The 24882-nt window shown below is 39.4% G+C and overlaps 1 protein-coding gene across 4 annotated transcripts in view; it reads left to right on the top strand.

Moving 5' to 3' along the window:
• sud1 (Prolyl 3-hydroxylase sud1) overlaps window positions 1-24882 on the top strand; it is a 377821-nt gene that overhangs the window by 211641 nt on the left and 141298 nt on the right. For 3 of the 4 annotated variants that reach the window (XM_067141856.2, XM_067141858.2, XM_067141855.2), the window contains exon 7: window positions 909-920. The exons of the other annotated variant lie outside the window; for it this stretch is intronic. In XM_067141856.2, coding sequence (XP_066997957.2) covers window positions 909-920 — 12 coding nt within the window. The remainder of the gene's footprint in view (window positions 1-908; window positions 921-24882) is intronic. 4 annotated transcript variants of the gene reach the window in all.

The following is a 24882-nucleotide window of genomic DNA, read 5'->3' on the forward strand; positions in this document are numbered from 1 at the left end:
TTGAAAGTATCGATTTACTACTACCAACAAACGTAAATTTATTCTGAAATTTTATAAAAGATTTTTTGAAAATTGGATGAAAATACATTGATGAAATTAGATGGTAAGGTATTTCAGTAGTAATGAAAATATTGGGAATTATTATGCAGAATATTTTTCTAAAGTGTACTCAGAAAATACTGCATCATACAATCCATTCTGTTCAAAGGTACAGCTCAGTTGGATTTGCTTTACTTGAGGAGAATAACTGTCTAGGAGATAAAGAAAGCAGTAACGGAACTCAAGCCTGCGAAATCGTCAGGACCAGATGGTATTCCTCCGTTTATTTTCAAAGAATGCAAAGCTCAGACCCATTGGCAATATTGTTCTATATGATTGTTAGGCCTTTGATTTTTCCTGATGCTTGGAAATATAAAAAAATTACTCCTATTCCCAAAACTGGTGGTCTAAGCTTAACCCGCCAGTGGTTGCTAGGATGAAAGTAACGTAAGTGGTCGTACGTTGAACAAAATGCTCACGGTATGGTATGACGTGTTTACATAATAAATACCAACCGATTTCAAGCGTAAATGTAATAACACATTAAATGAACATAAGAATAAATCTCAAATGGCTATAAAGAATTCTAAAAATTACAAATAAAATTACAAATAGGAATAAATCTCAAATGGTTATAACTGTATCTGGTAAAAACAATACCCAGCTTTCTAAAATAGTTTGTGCGTCTTTCGCAATGTCCTTTACACAAGGAGGATGAATCACTATATTTGCAGCACAAGTATGCGAGCGTGGATTTCTTCTAGGCGAGTGTCTGCCCCACTTTGTCACCTTATCTTTCTTTGTATAAACATTGTCACTAAACATGAAATTCTCGTTTACCTCCAACATATGTTGTTTACCTGTTACAGATTGCTGTCCAGGTACGGTTCCATCAGCACGTTCTTCTGTTTCGGTCTGTTTTGTATCTGTATTATGTTCTATAACCTACCTCTGTGTGTGTGGGTTTTTTTTTTCTTTAATGTGGAATGCAGCGTGACACAAAGGCTGGCAAACCGATCAAATCAGTGAAATAATTTTACTATTAATGTAAAAAGCAATTTGCTTTCAAGTATATTAAAGGAATTCAATAATAACAACAGCAGAGCATAGAAGCAGTGCTGGGAAGCTAGAGGATTCCGTGGTAGGTACAAGATAATAAACAGTTTGAGAAAAATCTTCAGATGAAGAAAATACCAGAAGAATAGGCGAATTCTAACAAAAGGTGTTACAACACGTATATTTTGATCTGAGAAAAAAAGTTCACAACTCTTTGAAAACATTAATCCGTGACTAGAGTGCATAATATTTTTTAAAATATTCAAGTGAAAACATAGAATGAGAGAGAGATCTATCCTTGTAAAGCCGACAGGAAAGGAAAGGAAAGGAAGGGGAGAGGCGTCGAAAAGGGAGGTTGAGGGCGGAATTCATAGACAGCACTTATACATAAGTGCCCCTTATAAGCAAGGTTTCATTTCATATTACCTACTTAAGTGTCCCACTTATAGCAATAAGTGGACCTCCCATTCACACTTAAGTGACTCACTTATGTTGCAGCAAGATGGAGGATGATTTTGCTGTATATGTTGCATTTCATTCACAGAATACTTTCCGTGCACACAGTAGAGATGGAAAATCCTGTCGAAATGTAATATGACCAACAATTTAAAGGTGGTTTAGTTTTCGTAAAGTGAGAGTTATGAATATTCTTGTTCCTTTGATTGAGAGAGTGAACATAACCTCTAGAGGACTCACTATCTCTCCATTAATGAAGATATTGTTTTGAGATTTTATGCCACCTCTTAATTTCAGGTTATTATTAATATTATTGATATTATTATCATCGCTATCATCATGACCGGTATTTCGCTTAATTAACTGGAAATGTGTTACAAGTTGATAAGTTACCAAGACTGTAGGCCTATGGAATAGTAAAGAACTATACTGAGTTATAAGAAAAATGAATGTGTTGCACTACCATTTATTTTACGGTTGATTTGTGCTAAGTATATCAGGTTAGTCAACCAATCGTTTGCCCGTATATATCAGAAGTTTCTGAAGTTATGGCATCTCACATCAAAACATACTAATTACATTTCATTGGGGAAGTAATTAGGCTAATTACAACGTAACGGCTACAGATATATTTGTCAAATCATTAAAAGCGTTGTAGGGCTAGATATTCTAAATTTGGATGAATATTTGTATAGGTTCGAGTGCCTGGATAACTGTAAACATATTACAGTATATTAAGAAGAAAATTAGACTCTGGACATTTTCGTAGTTTGCATTGTCCACAACAAGTTTTTCTCACGTCATTCATATTCTGATGAGAAACTGTGTCGGTCTACTTGTTCTGTATTATGTGCATGTACTGTACTTCGATACAAGTTCTTGCAGCTGCCGTCTCGACTCGCTGTTTTATTATCCATTCTGATAATCAAATCCAATATAGACGATCTTTTAAGCTCAAAAATTTCGCGCGCGTACACGGGATGTCCTTCGATAAACAAAACACAAGAGATCATCCCAGAACTACACGATCCAGGAAGCATGGGCATAATATACAGCATTGCCACATCTCCAGTGATACTTACTGTATCAATGAGTGTGCTCTATAAGTGTTGTCTATGAAATGTAAACTCATATAAGTGAATACTTACTATAAGTGATCCCTTATTACTTAAGGGTTCCACTTATATATAAGTGCTGACTATGAATTCGGCCCTGAATCCTGCATAAGAGTATAACTGCATCATAAATTAATAAGAAAGTACAAGTACACAATGCACAGTTTTAAATTAGGTGAATTTGAATAGTATGTAACTTTTTGTCCACATCTTGTCGTGAAGTGGTATTCGACAAAGTTAATTTTTGTATAATTTAAGATTAAGTTCTCACACTGAGAAAGCAACCACGAATCACCATAAGAGAAAAATTGAAAGTTTTTGTAGGAGCCTGAAGGGCGATAGGGATTTCAAAGTCCCAGTATTGGATAGTTATATGAACATAAGTTCGTTAGCTCACCCAGTCCTCAGACATGATGAATTTTTCTAGTTGGACGGAAAACATAAGAGTACGTGTATAAAACACGGACGTCAGGTGGAGTCCCTCCACACCAAACCACAATTGAAGCTGGACTGATTTGTCAGGGCAACATTCGGCCCATTTATAGGAGGACCGGAGGAATGTCCTCGAATAGCACATGTAATAGCAAGCAAGCATCAAGAAAGTTCAATGTCGTCATAGGTGATGTGGCGAATTAATAGCTGGAAGCACAGCCAGCTCAGTAACAGCGGGAACGTGATGATGGCGGAGAATGAGGCAGACGAGCAGGTAGAAAACAAATTTCTTGTAGATTTTCGTTGATTCGAAAGGGCACGTTACATTACACTGTGTCCACTTTCACAGACCGAGTCACTGTTTTCGCCCTCGAGTTAATCACTAGGAATTTCATCAAACTAACCTAAAATGGCACGACTTGAAGCCATCGTCATGCACTAATTACACAACACATTAATACAATAAGTTGCAAAGAATTGTTTCAACTATGAAACAACCTACAACAATAGCGAAACTACAACACACACAGAAATTAGCGCCAACATGACTAGTCGCGCGTGAAGCAAAATGCTCACTGTTGACAGTCGCTGATAATTCCTCCCTCCCTGTCCCTTCTCAAGGTGACAGATGTGTGTTTCAGTGCATCCATCCTTCTCTCAAAACTGCTGTGCAAAGGTTCATCAGGGCTCAAGTTCGAAACTTCATGCTGTATAAAAGAGCAGATGATTTTCAATGACCGTGAGCGTTTTGCTCATGCAGCGACCACTGACGGATTAATCGGTATTTATAAATCAGTAACTATATTGTCAACTCGTGCGAAGCTCTTTGAAAGTATTCTTTTTAAATGTATAATGAATCATGTAAAACCTGTTATTTCTATTCGTCAACATGGTTTTCATGCCAATGCGTTTTACCACCACAAAATGAATCCAATTCTCAGAGTATGTTTCAGAAAGTTTGGATGAGGAAGGCCAAGTCGATGTATTTACAAACTTTCAAAAAACTTTTGACAAAGTAGATCGTGATATACTTTTGAAGAAAATTCATTCCTGGAATTTCTCTCAGGGCTTTTACTCATTGATAAGATCTTACCTAGTCAACAGGAAACGATATGTATATTATAAAGGATACTCATCTCAAAATTGTATAGCCAATTGAGGTGTACCTCAGGGATCAAATCTAAGACCTTTACTGTTTCTAATTTATATTAATGATGTTGGTTGTAGATGTTGTGTCTAACCCTGAAGTATTACTCTATGCCAATCATCTGAAAGTATTTTTTTCATTTAAAATCACTGATTACTGTAAGAATTCACAAAATGATCCAAATGCTATATCATTGGGGATTAAAGAAAATAAATTACCATTCAGTGAAAATTGTTAAAAATGTCTTTTACAACATGTCGCCAGCACATCGGATATACTTATTGCATCAGTGGTTCTGTCTTGAGTGAAGTATAACAAAGATGGATTTTGGTATTCAGTTCAGTATTGATCTGGAATTTCAGTCATATTGAATATGTAGTTAATCAAGTCCATAGGAATTTGGGCTTCATATTTTGAAATTTGTTAAATTATCAACGTGCGATATTATTTGCCTTATAGAACTCCTTAGACCTAAACTAGAATATGGTTCTATTATCTGGAGTCTTTCAGACACCAAGTACATCAAATTAATTGATAGAGTACAAAAGCAGTTTTTAAGTATATATACTTGAAAAGTACTTGGGCTAAAGTATATGTACGAGTACCAGAGATTTCTGTCCTACTCCACAGTGTTATCGCACTTTGGTGTTAAAACTTTGGAACAAAGACGTAAAAAATGGATGTTGTTGTTTTGTATAAAATATTGAATAGAAAAATGAATCGCAAAGTATTACTTGGAAGTATACCATTTTACATTCTTCAAAAGTCTGGCAGATTCAAGAATTTATTTTACGTTAAGAAGTGCCACACAGAAACCCATAAGAATTCTTCTTCTAATAAAATTCTGAAACTATATAATAAATTAAATACATATAGTGTGGATGTCTTTTCTATGAATCAAGTCAACTTTGAATTGGCATATGATACTTTCCTATAAAACAAATACAGTTGAATATTATCTCAGTTTTCTGTACATGTCTGATTTCATTCTTTTAGTTGTTCTTTATTTCTTATCTCTACATTCTACTGTTAAATTTCCCTTCTTCTATTTGAATCCACAGTTGTGAAATGACCTGTAAATTAAATACAGAGGCGTCCAGAAAAATGTAGACACTCTTTGATAGTTAATATCTCTGGAAAAAATGACACATCGTTGCAATTCTTGGATGGTAGTGTAGTCCTTGTTTTCTTAACAGATGATGGTCACATGAATGGCACAACAAACTTGGCGCACGTTTTCCAGCAGATGACAGTGCAGCAGTGAATAAAGTAAGATTGTCGTTTGAGCAACGCAAGGCCGTATTGAAGTGGTACTGGAAGTACGAAAACATGATGGAGGTACAACATCAATGGCGTAATGTGTATGGAACTCAGCCACCAACATGTACAACAATTTATTGTATTCAGGATAAATTTTAAGCCGACAGTACTGTTCAGGATGTGCATAAGAAAAAGTCTGGCTGACCAAAAACATCAACAAGTCCAGCTTCCAGCACTGCTGTGCTACAACATTTTACTAGGTCACCTCAAAAATCTGTAATCAGGGTGCACGTGAAAGCGGGGTAAACCGATCAACCCTATGACGAATTCTGAAGGTTGCAAAGTGTACATTCCAAGATCGCTGCTCGCTATTAACGAGAATGACCTGAATCAAAGGATGGAGTACTGCGAGTGGTTTGAAGGCATGCTTCGCAAGGATGAACGGTTCGCAGGGATGGTTATCTGGTCTGACAAGGCGCAATTCAAACTGAACGGTACTGTAAACCGCCACAACTATGTGTGCTGGGCTCCTGAAAATCCTCACGTTCAAGTGCACTAACATGTTATTCTACTCGGTGTTAATGTGTGGTGTGGTCTATCATTGCGTGGTTTGATTGGCTCATTCTCCTTTGAAAGTACCATAACTGGTGAGATGTATCTTCAAAGGCTGCAAACATCGATTTTACCTGCCATCTGAAAGGTGTTTGGAAATGAAAGATTTTACCTTCAACAAGATGGCGCTCTGCCTCACTGCCACAGAGATGTCAGAGCCTACTTGTATGAAAATGTATCTGGATGATGGATAGGTCGAAGGAGAACGGTTGAGTACCCACCACGGTCTCCAGACCTTACACCTCTTGACTTCTACCTATGGGGGTCCTTGAAAAACGAAGTTTATCGCCAGAAGCCAGCTGCACTGAATGAGCTACGAGAAATTGAGGCGTCCTGTGCTGCTATCACACCGGCAACACTGACAACTGTAGTTCAGTCAGCAGTTCAGCGGCATCGACGTTGTTTGGTAGCTAATGGGGGTCACTTTGAACACAAAATAATTACATATTAAAAATTTCATTTTGGTTCTGTATTGACATAAAATAATCTTCACCGCATGCAAGAATTGTAACGGTATGTCATTTTGTTCCATCAATATTGACTATCAGTGTGTCTACATTTTTCTGGACCCTCTGTACTTTTTCTTCACAAAATATTATTTTGCATACTGTGTCGTTTATTTCATATTCTGTCTGTTCTAAGACTCTTCATATAATTTAACATCTTAGCTAAATGTGTTACTTTGTATTCTGCAATACTGTAAAAATGATTCATTATAGTAACTGTATATTTTTAATTGTATTACCAACTATCTCTTGTTTGGAATCCTCAAATCTAAATTGGATAGTTCATTGTATTCTTCAATTTGTATTTTATTTGTTTGTATTCAGTTATTGTGTAGTATTGTAATTATTAATTGTATATTGTGAATATCATAAGTGGGCAAAAGCCTGTTATGTTCATCATTCAATAAATAAATAAATAAATAAATAAATAAATAAATAAATAACTATTGCATAATGAAAGTAGCAGTATAGTTAGGCAAAATGTGTTTTTCATTTGTTTGCGCATTTGTAATATTTTCTTTAAAATCCTTTTTGCGTGTAGAAAAAGACTTCATATTTCTGCATTCTATATTGTGTAAGGTGAAAGATGCCTCTAAGCCTATACATAACTTCAGTCAAAAAGAGGTCATGATAAAGCTTAGAATTAAATTAACACTAGATTTATGAAGGGGCCGATGACCTTCGATGTTCGGCCCCTTAAAACAACAAGCATCATCATCAAGCAAGATTTATGAAGATAAAGGATGGTGTAATCTTGACGATAACAGCACTTGTAATAAAAAGCTGTTTTAAGAGGGGAAGCAACAGAACTAGCCCAACATACTGTTAAATGGCACTGGGTAGGATATAAATACACACCGGGTAGCATTAAATTCCATTTACTTTCCATATACTCACAACAGGTGTTTTTCCCTCTCTCCAATCCCTTGTCATAGTCTCCCAAGCTGCACCAGGGACACAATGTTCACTTCACAGTATCTGGCCTGAGAGACTGAACTCCTCGTCGACAGACAGAGGGGAACAATATACTTGGTTCCATGGGCGAACACTCAGTTCACGGCACTGACTGCACTGTACTCCTCACTGACCCTCTACTCTGACTGAACACTGTGAACTCCACAGCAGTACTCTTGCACACAGTACTCCACCCGGTGTTCCACAGCAGCGCACAGCAGCACTCGCTCAACAGCACTATTCCAGCTGGCTACCTGCATGTCTTAAATAATCAGGCCTGGAGGTCACAGAATTGTCTGGAAGCTGGATATGCGCAAAACACTTGGCCCCCAATCCACCCGAGGACTCCAGATGACATTAGCAGAGGGGACCGGTGCTCTACTGTTGCCCTGTCCTTCCTGAACCAACATTCACGCAGTGGGAAATTAGCATGGCTAGCGGGTGGGGTGAAACAGACTCGCTCCTCCTCACTTGGGAACAATAATGGCAGACACTGTCATATTATGCAGTTGAGGAGAGCCTTTAATGACTTGTAAATTTGAAAACCATGCAGTAATCCCAACAAAGGAGAATCACAAATCAACAGGAAAAATTGAGATACATATTCTTATGGCTAAGATAAAACTGACAGTTCAAAAGATGGAAGTGGTGAAAACCATGAGAAAAAATTACCTTACTGTAGAAATGATAAACTCTGACAAAACTTTTGAATTGCTATGGTGGGGTGGCTTGGGTACGTCCCAATGAAGCAGATGGCCGAACCGTATGCACAACCATATCAGATGGGTGCCTGAATGAATGATGTACTGATGATGGCTTCCTCCCAGGTAAAATATTCCGGAGGTAAAAATGTTCCCCATTCGGATCTCAGGGTGGGGTCTACCTGAGAGGGGGCAATCATTAGGAAGATGAATACCGACATTCTGCGAGTCAGAGCATGAAATGTTAGCAGTTTGAATCATTGTGGTAGGTTAGAAAATCTGAAAAGGGAAATTGATATACTAAAGTTGGATGTAGTTGGTATAAGTTAAATATGTTGGCAGGAAGAGCAAAATTTTTTGTTAGGCAACCACCAAATTATCAGCAAAAAATCAAACCGGGGGGGGGATGCAGGAATTGGTTTAATAATGAATCAGAAAATAGGGCAGTAGGTAAGCTACGAAGACCAGCATGGTGAATAGCTTATTGTTGTCAAGATAGATGCCAAGCCAATGCCCACCAATATAATGCAGGTCTATATGCCTACTAGTTCTGCAGGTGATGAAAAAATCGAAAGGTGACAAGAATCTAATTATGATGGGAGACTGGAATGCAGTGGTAGGCCAAAGAAGAGAAGGTAATACAGTAGGAGAATTCAGATTGGAACAAAGGAATGAAAGAGGAAGTTGGCAGGTTGAATTCTGCAGAGATAATTTATTCCTTGTTAATACTTGGTTCAAACACCACAAAAGATGGCTGTTGCATAGACAAAACCTGGAGACCCTGGAAGGTATCAAATACACTTCATTATTAGGCAGAGATTCACAAATGAGGTGTTTGATTGCTAGACTTTCCCACGAGCATATGTGGAATCTGACCTAACTTGGTGGTCATCAAATTCCACCTAAAGTTGAAGAAATTGAATAAAGGAAGGCAAGAAGATGTTATGTAGGTAAGTTGAACGAAAAGAGTGCGAGGGATTGTTTCAAGGAATGTGTTGCACAAGGACTAACTGAAAAGGCTGAAGGGTATGCAATAGATGGATAGTCACGAAGAATGATATCAACAGAGCTGCTGAAAAAGGTAAGATCAGTATTGTTGGAAGAGCCATCCATAGTTGTTGGGGATGCAGAAGCCCATCATCGAGAAAGTCTTCAGCAGCATTTGAACTCCGATTGAGAAGAATGGAGAAATATTGTTCATGTACGATGTTTCAAACAGCATAGCTGCCAGGTGCAGGACAAAGAATATTGGTGCAAGTACACAGCCTTGTTTAAGACTGTTAGTGATGGGAAATTCTTCTGATGTTTCATCATGGTATAGTACCTATCCAAATATAATCATTATGGAGTGCTTGGATCACTCTAACAAAGTGTTCAGAACAGCCAAACCACCTTTAAACAATCCCCATTTCTTCTGTGGGCACTGTATCAAAGGCCTTTTCTAGATCATAGAACACTAAAGCAGAGGCTTCTTTTTTCTCTGCACTTCTCCTGTAGTTGTCTTGCACAGAAGATCATATCAATAGTGCCTCTGGAGGGACAAAACCCACACTGATATTCAAGAACTACCTTCTCAGAGACTGTCTGGAGATTATTCAACAGAATTGTAGCAAAAATTTCACCAGTTTCGGAGAGCATATACCACAGTAACTGCAACACATACTTTGATTGCTTTTTTTAAATTTAATGGCAATGGTGGACTTCTTCCTGTCATCAGAGAGGGGCCTTTCATCTTTCCCATAATAGAAGGATCAGGGAGAAGAGCATGGTTTTGAGAGGTAAGCCTCCACTTTGAATGTTGAATGAGCTCTAGCGGATTATTGTCGGATCCAGGTGCCTTCCTGATTTCAGACTATCAAGAGCCTTACTGAATTCCTGAAAATTTGGAGGAACTTCCATCCAAGATTGTGGATTATGCTGAGCCACATGTTGGGGGAAGTCTTTAAGAGTAACCTGAATTGTTCCTTCCAGCAGCTCAAGATGTCCTGACTGTCAGTAAGGATGGTAGTATTTTCAGTGGCTTCCAAGATACCTGATGAGGAGCCAACAGCTCCTTATACCAGCGTAAATGTTCTGTTGGTCTGTCACTTATGCAACCTTACCAAGAAGTACACAAAACAATCCAAAAGCACAAACAACAAAATGTAAACAAACACAATACTTACCGTAAGGGCAGTAGCACAAAATACCAAGCGTGGAGGGCAAAAACATGAAGGGAGAAAGGCCAGAACCTTACTTTAATGTTTGGCAGGTTGCCAGGTCAAAGCTACTAACTACCAAATAAAAGACATATTGAAAAAGGGGTGAAATATTTAATTTAAATTAAAACTGAAAATAATAATAACACTCAAACAAATGCACCACGCTCTAAAAGCAGGTATCTTCATAATGTAAATAATATTTAATATGATCACTAAGTATTAAATAAGTTAGGTGCAAATAAATTGGGTCGACCCAAATAATAATAATAATAATAATAATAATAATAATAATAATAATGAAAAGAGCGAACATGTCAGGAGGTATAATTCTTAAATATTAACCTTGAAATGTGTAATCTAAAGGCTTATGTACCTCTTACACATCCAGTGCAGTCAAAACAGAATCTCACCAAATCATACTTGTTTACCAAATACTGGAGTAATCAGTTTAAAGGTGTACTCCCCCTAAAATCCCAAAATCATGACACCGGTACTCGGGAGAGACATCGCAAATCTAAATAAATCCCAAACGGATGAACAGACCAAAATAAGGTTGTTAGACCACATATATATAACAGTGAGGCAGGGGAATGTCAAATATTAACATATTAGGTCAGCACACAACAGAACGTAACAGGTAACAATCGACAAAAGATAAGAGGGACGTCACTATCTGTCACCCAGCACCACTATCAAGATTGTGAGATAAGAGAAGCAGTAACTAGTTCACAACAATACACTAATTGCGTAACTGGCAATGAACTTTACGCCGGCGAACAAAATTTAATTGCAAATAATTACCCTAATATAAGATTATGTGACAACTAGAGGAACTTAACATCATAGAAACCAAATGAACAAAATGTATTATCTTAATCTATCCTAGAATTAATATCTGCCGATAAAATGCTTAATTCTATGTATAAGATACAAGCACCTTAAATATGCCCACAATAATGAAATTAAATAAAGTGCAGTTGGATACTCATTTTAACAGTTAATAATTCCTTGGTTTTAAGATAATTTTCCTCGGTTATAGTCGTTTACAAGGAAGAATTATTATATGTCCGGGTATCGTGAAACATTGTCAGTGTGCACTTCAAGATTGGATACCGTATGACAAGCAGTAATCCACCCACGAAATAATATATTCGTGGCACACTTCACTAACACAATTCACATGATGAGGCTTCAAGTTCTGTTAAATGTAGAATTTAATATACACAAAGCGATGTCAGAATGGAGATAGTAAATGTCGATCCCGTAATCGTCGGCTAAATACAGATATAAAAGTTGACTGCTTACAGATGCAGTTCCTAGGCGACCTGCTAATTCTCAGTTCACTTACATTCACACACATAAACCAATATATGGTTAACAGAGCAAACAGCAGTCTGTGGGTATACCCTTTTTAACACCTAGGTAATTCCGGGATCAAGAACTTGTCCCATGACAAGTACTTTCATCTTAATGGTCTTCTTCACGAGATGGGAAACGTCTGCCATGTTGAAGCTCGGCTCAAGGACTAACAGCAGCGAGCACACACACCCGATCAAGCAAGAGCTACGCGCATGCGCGCACAATCTATTTTCTTATAGAACAAACGGGAAGATCGTAGCTCAGCATCACAAGGCAACTTGCAGAAATATATATACATTGTCGATTGCACCAATAAACAGCAATTCCAAACAATGGGTGATAATGGTAGATAAAGTCCCCACACTCAAATACATATGTCCAACAAATGAGGGGAGCGTAAATTGTTGTCTCAACTTATGACAGACTTTGGGGTTCCTGGACCTCTTGTTGCTAGTTGTTTTTGATATCACTTTGTTCAGTCTGGCATTTTTGTTTGAGCTCTTGAAAGCATACTTTTTTTCTCCATGGGAGGTGGATCTTCAACAATACTCACAGCTGTATTCTGAAGTTTGATGCTGTTAAATTTCCTTCTGGAAGGTTTCGAGAAGTAAGTTCGTTATTTACGAAATATGAAAAATCCTTAGTCTATCTAGAAGTCTGTCCAGCAGGCATCTACATTTTGTGCAGTCCTTAAAATCAAAACATCTTTCCTGTCACATTGCTGAGTAATGACTAGACATCGGATTTGAATGCAAATGCATATTCTGTTTGCTGATATATAGACCTAAGAAAGTGCAATTTAAAGTGAAATTTGACGAATTATTACGTTTAATAGTGCATATATGTGCACATTCACATATATATGTGATTAGTGCATACATTTCAAATTTCAGGTATATTTTGCATGTTTTCAACTTCTATTATGCATGTTCTAACATGTTTTATAAGCAGTCTTTAAGAATATGTAATGTAATTAATGCCATGAACACTTTCGGCAATGAAACGGTTTAAAGGGAACTGGCACTTATGAAGACACGCTTCCATATCATAGCAGAATCAATCAAGAAGCTAGACACAGATGGGTTGCGTCTTGGTGATTCGCTGGACATTATGGAAAACGTAAAGCGTGAAGCGTTTTAACAGTGAACACTGATCGATTACGAACTATGCACTTCGTTAGTACTAGAACAGCCGCAACTGGAAATAGTGGTGTTTTTTTTTTAGTCAGTCATTTATTCCTGGTCATGATTTTATGTATTGGTTTGTGTGTGAATTGCATGAGTTTAGTAAAGGAATGTTACATTTGCATTTGATACGTGTTTTTAATACCATGAAAATAAGTGCATACTCAAATGCATATTTCACCCCAGTTTGCAGCATAGTTTCATTATTATATTGGTCATTTATACAACATATAAATCCAGTGTCTAGTAATGATATAGCCAATGAGATGCCAGTGTTCGGAGCATGGTTTTAAAATGTTTAGGTAGGCAGAATTGCATATTGGTGATGAAAAACCTGATACGAAGCAGTGGTAGTTCATTTCCATTGCAATTTCAGACACTTGGAGTATCCATGACATTCCCCCATAATTGATTCTCTTCCCAACTTGGCATTAAAATCACCAAGCAAGAAAAGTTTATCTGTAGTAGCTTTCTGGGCGATAACACTATTCGGTTGGTGGTAGAACTGATTCTTGGGGTCTTCATCATCATTTAAATTGAGAACATAGGCAGAGGCATGTGTGACAAAACTATCTCCAGCAAGAAAAATTAAGAGAGTCGTAAGTCTACGATTGTCTGCAATAGGAATGAGCCATTTTTCTATCATAATTTTTATTTTCACTGTAAATCTGACACCATAGATGCGTGGTTCTCCTGCATCCTTTTCATTCCAAAAGGTGTAGCGTGAACTAGTCTCATTGAAATATGAAGAAATGGCTCCAGAAAAAATGGACGAAACAACAACCAAAGTGGGAAACGAGAGGGAAATTGTGCCACTCAGAGAGGATATAAGAAATTTGGAAGAGGAAGTGTCGAAGTTGAAGATAGAAGTAGAAGCCTGTAGTCAAGATCGAAGAAAGAAATGCTTATATATATATATATATATATATATGGGGTGCCGGAGGAAAAGAGAGAGGACAAAGTAAGTACAATTTACAAAGTGATGGAGCTCATCCAGAACAAAATGAAAATTAATTTCAGCGAAGTTGATATAGATGATGCGGAAGGGATAGGTAAAGTGCATGGTCACAGGCCTATAAAAGTGAAATTGTTATCTAAATTGATTTCTATAGATATATATATATATATGTATTTGGAGCGAGTGTACAGACCGGGAAAGGGTAGCGCTGACACAGATTCAGAATTATTTGATAAGATAATCAGCTATTGAGTGGCCTAGTAAGTGGTCCTGAGAGTCGGGATACCAGTTGCTATGGAATGAGAGTGGGCATCTCGGACATATTCTGAGTCATGGCCCTCCTTGTGCTCAGGTGGCTAGGACTATACAATTCACCGGTGGTCCATAACCCGTTAGAGGAGAGATCCTCACTTGGACTACGTGCAAGTAGGGTAGCATCCTGCTTCATGAATTTACCGAGCTCAAAACATTTTAAGCAACCCTCGGCCCTATGGGAGTAACGGAGTCCCACTCCCATTTGACAGGCGAGGGTCTCCTTGGAAACAACTTGGCAAACGAAATGGAATTCGATGGGGAGCTATCAATATTAATGGGGCTTATCGAAGAAAGAATATAGAACTGGCTGAGTCAGCAAAGAGGATGCATCTGGATGTGCTAGGAGTAAGTGATATTTGGGTAAGGGGAGATAAGGAGGAAGAGATAGGAGATTATAAAGTGTATTTGACGGGTGTTAGAAAGGGAAGGGCAGAGTCTGGGGTAGGGATCTTTATCAGGAATACCATTGCACGTAACATAGTTTCTGTTAGGCACGTAAACGAGCGAATGATGTGGGTAGATTTGTCAGTTGTAAGAATTAGGACTAGAATTGTGAGGGTGCAGATGAGGATGAAGTTGACAAATTTTATGAAGCATTGAGTGATATCGTGGTCAGGGTCAACAGCAAGGATAGAATAGTGCTAATGGCCAATTTCAATGTGAGAGTTGGGAATAGAACTGAAGGATACGAAAGGGTGATTGGTAAATGTGGGGAAGATATGGAAGCTAATGGGAATGGGAAGCATTTGCTGGACTTCTGTGCTAGTATGGGTTTAGCAGTTACGAACACATTCTTCAAGCATAAGGCTATTCACCGCTACACATGGGAGGCTAGGGGTACCAGATCCATAATTGACTATATCTTAACCGACTTCAAATTCAGGAAATCTGTTGGAAATGTACGAGTTTTCCGGGGATTTTTCGATGATACAGACCACTATCTGATCTGTAGTGAACGAAGTATCTCTTAGGCCTAGGGTAGGGAAAGTGAAATCTGTCTGCTAATGAATAAGGGTAGAAAATCTCCAGGGCGAGAAAATTAGACAGAAGTACATGGATATGATTGGTGAGAAGTTTCGAACAGACAGTAAGCAGGTTCAGGATATAGAAAGTGAATGGGTGGCATACAGGGATGCTGTAGTAGAAACAGCAAGGGAATGCCTAAGAACAACTGTATGTAAAGATGGGAAAAGGTGGACATATTTATGGAATGATGAAGTGAGAGCAGCTTGTAAACGTAAAGAGGAGGCTTATCAGAAATGGCTCCAAACAAGTGCCAAGTCAGACAGGGATTTGAACGTAGATGAAAGAAACAGAGCAAAACAAATATTGTTGAATCCAAAAAAGAAGTCGTGGGAAGATTTTGGATATAACCTGAAAAGGCTAAGTCAAGCAGCAGGGAAACCTTTCTGGACAGTAATAAAGAATCTTAGGAAGGGAGGGAAAAAGGAAATGAACTGTGTTTTTGAGTAATTCAGGTGAACTCGTAATAGATCCCAGGGAAACACTGGAGAGGTGGAGGGAATATTTTGAACATCTTCGCAATGTAAAAGGAAATCATCCTGGTGGTGTTGCGAACAGCCAAGCTCATGGGGAGGAGTAAAATGATGTTGGTGAAATTACGCTTGAGGAAGTGGAAAGGATGGTAAAAAACTCCATTGTCATAAGGCAGCAGGAATTGATGAAATTAGACCTGAAATGGTGAAGTGTACTGGGAAGGCAGGGATGAAACAGCTTCATAGAGTAGTAAGATTAGCATGGAGTGTTGTTAAGGTACCTTCAGATTGGGCTAAAGCAGTAATTGCACCTATCAATAAGCAAGGGAGCAGGAAGGTGTGCAACAACTATCGAGGTATCTCATTGATTAGTATACTAGGCAAAGTATTCACTGGCAAGATCTTGGAAGGGAGGGTGCGATCAGTCGTTGAGAGGTGTTGGATGAAAACCAGTGTGGTTTCAGACCACAGAGGGGCTGTCAGGATCAGATTTTCAGTATGCGTCAGGTAATTGAAAAATGCTACGACAGGAATAGGCAATTGTGTTTGTTTCAAAGATCTAGAGGAAGCATATGACAGGGTACCAAGGGAAAAGATGTTTGCTATAATGGGGGACTATGGAATTAAAGGTAGATTATTAAAGTCAATCAAAGGCATTTATGTTGACAATTGGGCTTCGGTGAGAATTGATGCTAGAATGAGTTCTTGGTTCAGGGTACTTACAGGAGTTAGACAAGGCTGTAATATTTCACCTTTGCTGTTCGTAGTTAACATGGATCGTCTGCTGAAAGGTATAAAATAGCAGGGTGGGATTCAGTTAGGTGGAAATGTAGTAAGCAGTCTGGTCTATGCTGACGACTAGGTCTTAATGGCAGATTGTGCCGAAAGCCTGCAGTCTAATATCTTGGAACTTGAAAATAGGTGCAATGAGTACGGTATGAAAATTAGCCTCTCGAAGACTAAACTGATGTCAGTAGGTAAGGAATTCAACATAATTGAACGTCAGATTGGTGATACAAAGCTAGAACAGGTCGATAATTTCAAGTATTTAGGTTGTGTGTTCTCCCAGGATGTTACATACTATCCACTTCATATCCGTATCGACTATATGATCCAATTAATTGAAGGAACAAGAATCCACCTGATCAATACTTTCACTTTTATTTAGCCTTAGGCTATTTCAATAGACATTAAATTAAAAGTTCAGAACATGTTTCGAATGCATTGCATTCATCATCAGCTGCTTACATTTGGCAAAAGTAAAATTAGTTAAGAACAGTCTCACAATTATCTTAAAACCTTAAAAACAAGTATTAGTAGTGCGTGTGTGAATGGATGTTGGGGGGGGGTGGGGTAGAGGGGGGGAATGCATTGAAGGTGATTGTTAGTTAAACTATGACTTATTATTAAAAATCTTAATGTTAAAAAAAAAAACACTGATGGACTAAAATATAGTTCACTATAAGTCTTGTGAATTTTCCATAATTTCGTTGATTACTGAAGAACTTGTATGCACTATGTGAAGTATTCCTGTTGAGCTATTGGTAAAAAGTTTCCTTAACAATGCATCCGGTGTTTTCACGTCTTTTATCTCCTGTTGGGTGGAGAGGTGTGGCTTGTTTCGAATATGAAGTTTGCTATTTGTAGTTTGAATTGAAAAAAGTTGGATCATCTGTATCACGACCTGTAACCGGCAGGAAAAATGCGGCTATTAGTTGGAGTTTGAAAAATGTAACGGATAATAAGTCTTCAAGTGTTGGAAAGTATGAACTTACCCTTGTCTTGCGTGTTAGTTTAACTTCCCGTGCTACGGGAGTGGGTTTAATCCGGCTGCCTTCAGCCTTGTATTGTAACTGTGTGCTGTAGTTCGTGAGTTAGCCTGGTTAGGAGGGAGGGGAAATGCGGACGCATCGTCATTTGCTATATCGGGCGGGGAGGAGGTTTCTGCTTGTGACGTGTCGGCCTTGTGATTGCTTGAAGTGTGCGCTGGGCGTGTTTGCTTCCTTCGTAATAACTCAGTATATCTCAATATGCATTCAAATGAGGGGTTTTTCTGTTCGTTTACTTCATTCAAATTCGTGTCCTTATTAAATGACTTGTCTAGAAGTATATGAATATTTTCTAGACTGTTCATTAACCTTCTCTTGTTTAGCCTATTGAGAATTACTAGGTCTTGTTTAATGTCTGTGAATCTATGGCCTGTTTCACTCATGTGTACTCCCACTGCAGAGAATCTTTTATGTTTCTCCGCATTGACGTGTTGTGAAGTTACGTCCAGATTGCCCTGTGTATGTGGCCTTGCACTGATTGCATGTCAGTTTATAAACACCTGAATCCTGGAACCGCTCGTCGCTATTTCAATTGACCATATTGTGGTTGAAAAATTTATGCCTTGTATTGTTATTCGTTGAGAACGCTATTTTAATGTCATGCTTCTTGAATAAATTCGTAATTGCATAAATGTTGGGATTGTTAAAGGTGAACCTTACGTACTTTTTGTTTGCTCTGAATGTTTTGTTAAATTTGTTTGTAGTTTATGCTTGCGTTTGGCAATTAGTCCGTTAATGGGTTTTAAATTAAAACCATTAATAAGGGCCTGCTGTCGAATGAAGGCTAATTCTTTATTTCTCTCTTTGTTGTTTAACGGGATTTCAAAAGCTCTGTTGATAAAACTGTGGTACGCTGATTTTGTGTGTGAATCGGGCTGTAGGGAGTTACTATGAATGGTTGTTGGGGTGAATGTAGGTTTTCTATAAATACCAAAGTGAAATTGATTGTCTTTTTTAGTTATGGTCACGTCTAAAAAATTAATCGAACCATTTTCTTCTTCTTCAACCGTAAACTGTATATTGGGGTCTAAGGTGTTCAACATGTGTAAAATGCTAGAACTGTCATTATGATCCTTGTCAATTATGGCGTACGTATCATCAACGTAGCGTACCCATAAATCAAGTCCTTTAATATGGTCTATAATGTAGGAATGTTCCAAGTAATCCAAATAAATGTTTGCTAGTAAGCCCGAGGCTGGAGCGCCCATGGGGAAGCCATCCTGCCGATAAATCTTACCGTTAAACATAAAATAGTTCTAAGTACGAATTCAAGGATAACCATAAACTCTTCTATTTCGGGTATGCTTACCTTTTTATATTCTAATAGGTTGGTTTTTATGATTTTTGTTACGGAGTTTTCTGTGGTAGTTAGAGGTGAAAGAAGGTGCGGGGTGGTGAAAAGGTCTCAAGCTACTAAAGTAAAATTAATTTAAAATTTAACAAGGTTATATTTTCTTTTCACGATTAAGTAATAACAAATAGAACAGGTACTTAGTAGCCAAAACACAATTTGAAATGTACAATTACAGAATTTGGGCTCCAAGAGCCAAACACACGATTCTTGAGCTAGAAGCCCAACCCTACGGTATACAAAATTCAACAAAAGGTGCAGAAGACCCCAATCATGCCCTGGAGCACTAGCTCCTCTTTACACAGAAAAGCCTCCTCGAGGCATACAAAAGTCAATTTCCAAAAGAGCAATCTGCTCTCAAAGTTTAAGCCAATCCCAGGCCACACCAAACTCCACCTTCAAGCTGTCCTCTAAGGACATATACACAGGGGTAAAGTACCCAACCTACTGAGGTCTATTAAATGAAAAGAAGGTTGATTACATGACCTCTAAAATAACAATTTGAGAGGAGGCGAACTTGCACTCCTAATACACTTTGATTAAGACCTACTTGGCACTAGGCCGTTAATACAAGGGCTAATCCCATACTAAAGAGGTGACTTAAGAAGAGAACAATTTGTTTTACGTTAACGAAGAATAGGTTGAGAAAAATAAGTTCACCTCAAAACAATATGAGTGGGAGCTCGAGAGGGTTAGCACTCTCTATCCCAATATGTAGCTTTAAAAGAGAATAGATGAAAAGAGTAGTTACATTTTATGAAAAGGTTACATGGTGGAACGCTTCGAACCCGCCCTGAGAGTTAAACTGCTGACCTAGCAAGAAAAGAAGTTATTAAGAGGCCATTACCTGGTGTTGAACTGCTGGTGAAGAAAGAGACGCTTCCCGCCCCCTGCTATGTACTTTGCACACAGAAAGATGGAACAGAAGTGGCCCGGATTCCCTAAAATCAGCAGTTTATATCCTCTCGCGGAAGGTTCGAGGCGTTAGGGGAATGAAAACACCCTCCCGCAAATTCTTTATTGGGTAGGATACAACAACATATTCAAGTTGGGGGAAGATACCTCGGATTGGTCAGAAATAAATTGAAGAAATTCGGGATTGGATACATACAAAACAAGGGGAAAGAGAGGGGTATACAGCCAACTTAAACAATAACAGAAAGAAATTTAACAAAAAACAAACTTTTGAAATAAAAATTTCTCCAAAAAAAACAGTTCTTTCACTCCGCACTAGGGTGCACTATTGTTGATCTTCAGTAGTGTCCTCTGGAAGAGAAAGTTCACACTTCTTACTACCAGAGAAACAAAATACGTCGAAAATGACACAGTTCACAAACTCCAAAATTTCCAAGTAGTGACATCTTCTGAGGAACTTGAAAATTAATACCGTCAATAAAGTTCAGACTTCCTCCAGCAGAGGAGTTTTAACTGGCGCACATTTTAAATTAGCGGCGTGGAGGTGTACCGCCCGGTACAGACCTCCCCCCCCAAAAGTTCCTCCAGGGGTGACACATGAAGTCAGTTTGAAACAAGGTCCAAGTTATGATGTGAATATGAAGATTGATTGCAGAAGCATTTATAAGATTTTCTTAATTTGGTTTGATTCAGTTTCAAAATTTTGTTGTTGCAGGTGAAGTAAAGTCTTTATGTTGGTAGTAGTTGAATTCTGAAGATAAACTTTTAATACTTAAAAGTGAAGAAAATTTTTTGCAATATCCACCAAATATTGCTGTTGAATTCCCAAGAAAGGGTATTAAAGTTGAACTGAAATGTCCTTATAGCTGGATATGTGCTTCACACGTTGATGATTTTAACGGCCAGACCAGCCGCCACTGCTTGCGTTCAGAGGTGGCCGCCCGGGCCCCTCAAGTACCCTGAGATACCGCTCGCCCGCACTATGAGGGGAGCAGTGGTGTTGAAGTACGCCGCGCCCGCGGTGAACATATACAGGCTGTGGGCAAGTAGCAGGTCGTGCGCCGCACATCAGCCTTGGCCGGGAGGAGAGCTCCGGCTCGCCGTGCACATGTCGTCCTCGCTGGGGTTGAGGGGGCCCGTCCTCAAACCCAATCGCGGCACGGCGCCGCGCGGCTGTGGGGGCACTGAAACATTAAAGCTAGGCGGCAGAATTTGTTGGACCATCATCTTTTTTGAGGGCACAGGCTTTGTGGAGAGGTTGAGGGGCCAGCGGCGTGTAGATATCCATGGCATTTAATATAATCAAGCCACAGTGTGTATAGCAGGAGACGGGAGCGTGGTAATGGCCGTGGTAAGGACAGGATGGCAGTTTAACGGGTCGGGGCAGGTTTCACAAAAATGCTTATATATAAAACAAAATACTATAAAAGGGGCAGAATGCCAAAAAAAATGAAAACTCAAAAAAAATATAACCTTCATATTTCTTTCAAGATAATATGAGGCAAGTTAGCACAGAAATTATACCGGTTTCACCTGCGACAAGTGAACTCTAAATATCCTCTCGGTGGCTGGATTACTTAACAATAAGGTAACCGGCGTAAGGAAATCGAGAATGATACAAGGCCCATGAAATCTGGGGGCAAGCTTGCCCGCGGGAACAAAATTTTTGACCATTACCTGGTCACCTACCTTCAAAGGGGTGGTTCTCCGTCCACGATCATACCTTTCCCTAACCTTTTCATGAGACACTTTAAGATTGGCTTTAGCCTTCTTCCAAAGATCTTTAATATTATCCGGATCTATTGTCTCGGGTAGAATGTCACTCAGAGACCAGAGGTTCGAGAGCGGTGTGTTGGGAACGAACTTAAACATCAAAGAAGCAGGAGTAAACTTGTGAGATTCATGAACCGCCGAATTCAAAGCAAAAGCTATCCAATGCAGGGACGTGTCCCACCTGGAATGATCTTCGTGATGATAGGCAATAAGTGCGGACCTGAGATTACGGTTAACCCGTTCAGCCAGAGATGGTTGAGGGTAATAAGCAGAAGTAGTTACATGAGAGATGGACAAGTCAAAACAGAATTTACGAAAAAGATTTGATGTGAACGCCTTAGCATTATCAGATACAATATATTGGCACGGACCAAAAGAAGCAAAAATAGAATTTAGGCAAGAAATGGTAGACTGAGCGGTAGCCAGCTTAGTCGGAAATAACCAGGAAAATCTGGTAAAACCATCTACACACACAAAGATGAACTTGTTAGCATTACCCTTTGACTGGGGGAAGGGTCCTACATAATCAATATACAGGCGTTCCATGGGGCGCGACGCTTGATGGGAAGACAAAAGACCTACCTTGGTGGACATGGTGGGTTTACTGAGCAAACAAGATTTACAAGCTTTTACAAGTTCACGGATTTCACCGTCCATACCTTTCCAAATGAATATTTCACGAATCTTTTCACGAGTCTTAAAGATACCAAGATGCCCCCCCAATGGGGTCTCATGATAGTATTTGAAGATCATAGGCACAAGAACAGCTGGAACGACAACCTTCATCATCTTGTCATGCCTCGAAGGGCAACATAAAACACCATTCCTCAGAACATAAGGGACAACATGTTCCCCAGAAGAAAGGGTTTCCATTATCGGAGCCAGCGTTTGATCTTCGCGTTGGTATTTCTCGATATCCCTGAAGAGCATGGGAGCATCTGTTAAGATGGCATTAATACCAGATAGTATGGACTCGGGAGATGATGAACTGTCGACCAGTTCCTGGGTCTCGACCTCGTTGGAAAACATACGGCTGAGTCCGTCAGCGACAACATTTTCGGTACCTCGGATATGCCGGACGTCAAATTGGAAGGCAGAAATACGGATGGCCCAACGGGCTATACGACCAGTACGACGCGGCCTACCTAAGACCCAACTTAAGGCTTGATTATCTGTCTCTAGGTCGATTTTGAAATGTTCCAGATAGAGACGGAACTTTTCTAAGGCGAATAAGACTGCCAAACCTTCGAGCTCATAGATGGAATACTTGGCTTCTTGAGCCGACAATGTCCTAGACGCATAGGCGATGGGTCGCCTCCCTAGTTCAGTCTCTTGAAGAAGGACTGCAGCTACTGCTGACGACGACGCGTCGGTTTGGACGATGAATTTCTTCGAGAAATCAGGCATAGCAAGTACAGGGGCATTACAGAGAGCTAATTTAAGGTCTTCAAAAGCGGCTTGTTGAGAAGGTCCCCACTCGAATTTGATGCCTTTCCTACGAAGAAGGTTTAAGGGCGCCGCTCTATTAGCGAAGTTAGGAATAAACTTCCTGAAGAAATTCACCATACCAATGAACCTGGCGATACCTTTAATGTCCTTGGGAGGTTTAAAATCACGGATGGCCTGTGTTCTAGAATGATCGACTGCTACACCATCAGGTGACACAATATGCCCTAGGAATGACATAGAGGGCTTCGCAAAGGCAACCTTGGACAACTTAACAGTTAACCCCGCCTTACGAAGGCGATTGAGAACTTCTCGCAGATGATCTAGATGTTCTTCAAAAGTCTCGGAAAATACGACGACATCATCCAAGTAGTGGTATAAGTACTCAAATTTGATGTCGGAGAAGACCCTATCTAGTAGCCTAGTGAGTACAGCTGCTCCCGTGGGGAGCCCGAAAGGCACGCGGTTGTATTCGTATAAGTTCCAGTCCGTGGCAAACGCTGTAAGATGTTTAGACTCTTCGGCAAGGGGAATTTGATTATAGGCCTGATTCAAGTCCAAGATAGTAAAGAACTTGGCCTTACGAAACCATGAAAAACAAGAATGAAGGTCAGGAAGGGGCACAGATTGCAACACCACCTTCCGATTGAGAGCCCTATAATCAATTACAGGCCTGAAGCCTCCTTGGGGTTTCGGGACTAGAAAAATAGGCGAAGAATACGCTGACTTAGAGGGCCTAATAATACCATCCTTCAACATCTGATCGATGATTTCTTTCAGAGCCTTCATTTTAGGTGGAGATAGCCTATATGGTGGAAAACGGACAGGAATCGAATCCGTGACCTCAATTTTGTATTCAATAAGGTCAGTAACACCAAGAGTATCAGAGAACACCTCTGGAAACGACTGACACAATTTGCGAATACTATCAGCCTGCTCCTCAGGTAGATGTCTAAGGTCTAACAACATCTCATCCTGGGTAGGCGAAATAGAAGAACATGATGCAGAATTACACTTTAATAGTGGGATTTTACAATTAGAGGCAAATTTGAAAGTGCAAGACCTACTCTGAAGATCGAGCACAAGACCAGTGTGAGAAATAAAGTCAGCTCCCAGTATAATGGGGCAAGACAAGTGCTTGGCCACAAACAGTTTGATTTTCCATGTAAATTTAAAAATACGAATTTTGACCAGTAAGGAACCTAGAATTTCTAATGGGGATGAATTAGCCGAAACATATTGAACAGGAGATGAGACATAGTCAGGTAGTTTACAAAAAGATTTCAATTTAGAATACCATTCAGCCGAAATAATCGAACAAACACTGCCTGAATCTAAGAGAGCTGTTATAGGCTCGTTATTTAACTCAATCTTAAGAAAAGGAACAGGTGCGGGGGAATCCGCCGCAATCCTAAGACACTCTTTGGGGCATTCAAAAGATGAATTTGAAAACTGCTCATTCCCTGAATTTACAACCTGTTTACCAGGGGCTGAGTCTCAGGAAGATGGATTAGTCGACTCTGCCGAAGCCACTAGTCACTTTTTATTATTGGCATAGGTGGAATTTGCACCAGAAGTTGAGCAGGAAGGGGTGCTATTCGAGTTTGGGCAATTCTTGGCGATATGTGAGAAAGCCCCACATTTAAAACAGCCTTGTGCTGAACCAGCTCCGTTATTTGCCCTACTAGACTTCATCAGTGGACACTTATTGCGCAGATGGTCAGGCGACCCACAAGCATAACATTTACGAGGGGTGACTGATCGGCGAGGAGGAGGC

The sequence above is a fragment of the Anabrus simplex genome, chromosome 2 (assembly GCF_040414725.1).
Source record: "Anabrus simplex isolate iqAnaSimp1 chromosome 2, ASM4041472v1, whole genome shotgun sequence".
In the NCBI taxonomy this organism is placed as follows: Eukaryota; Metazoa; Arthropoda; class Insecta; order Orthoptera; family Tettigoniidae; genus Anabrus; species Anabrus simplex.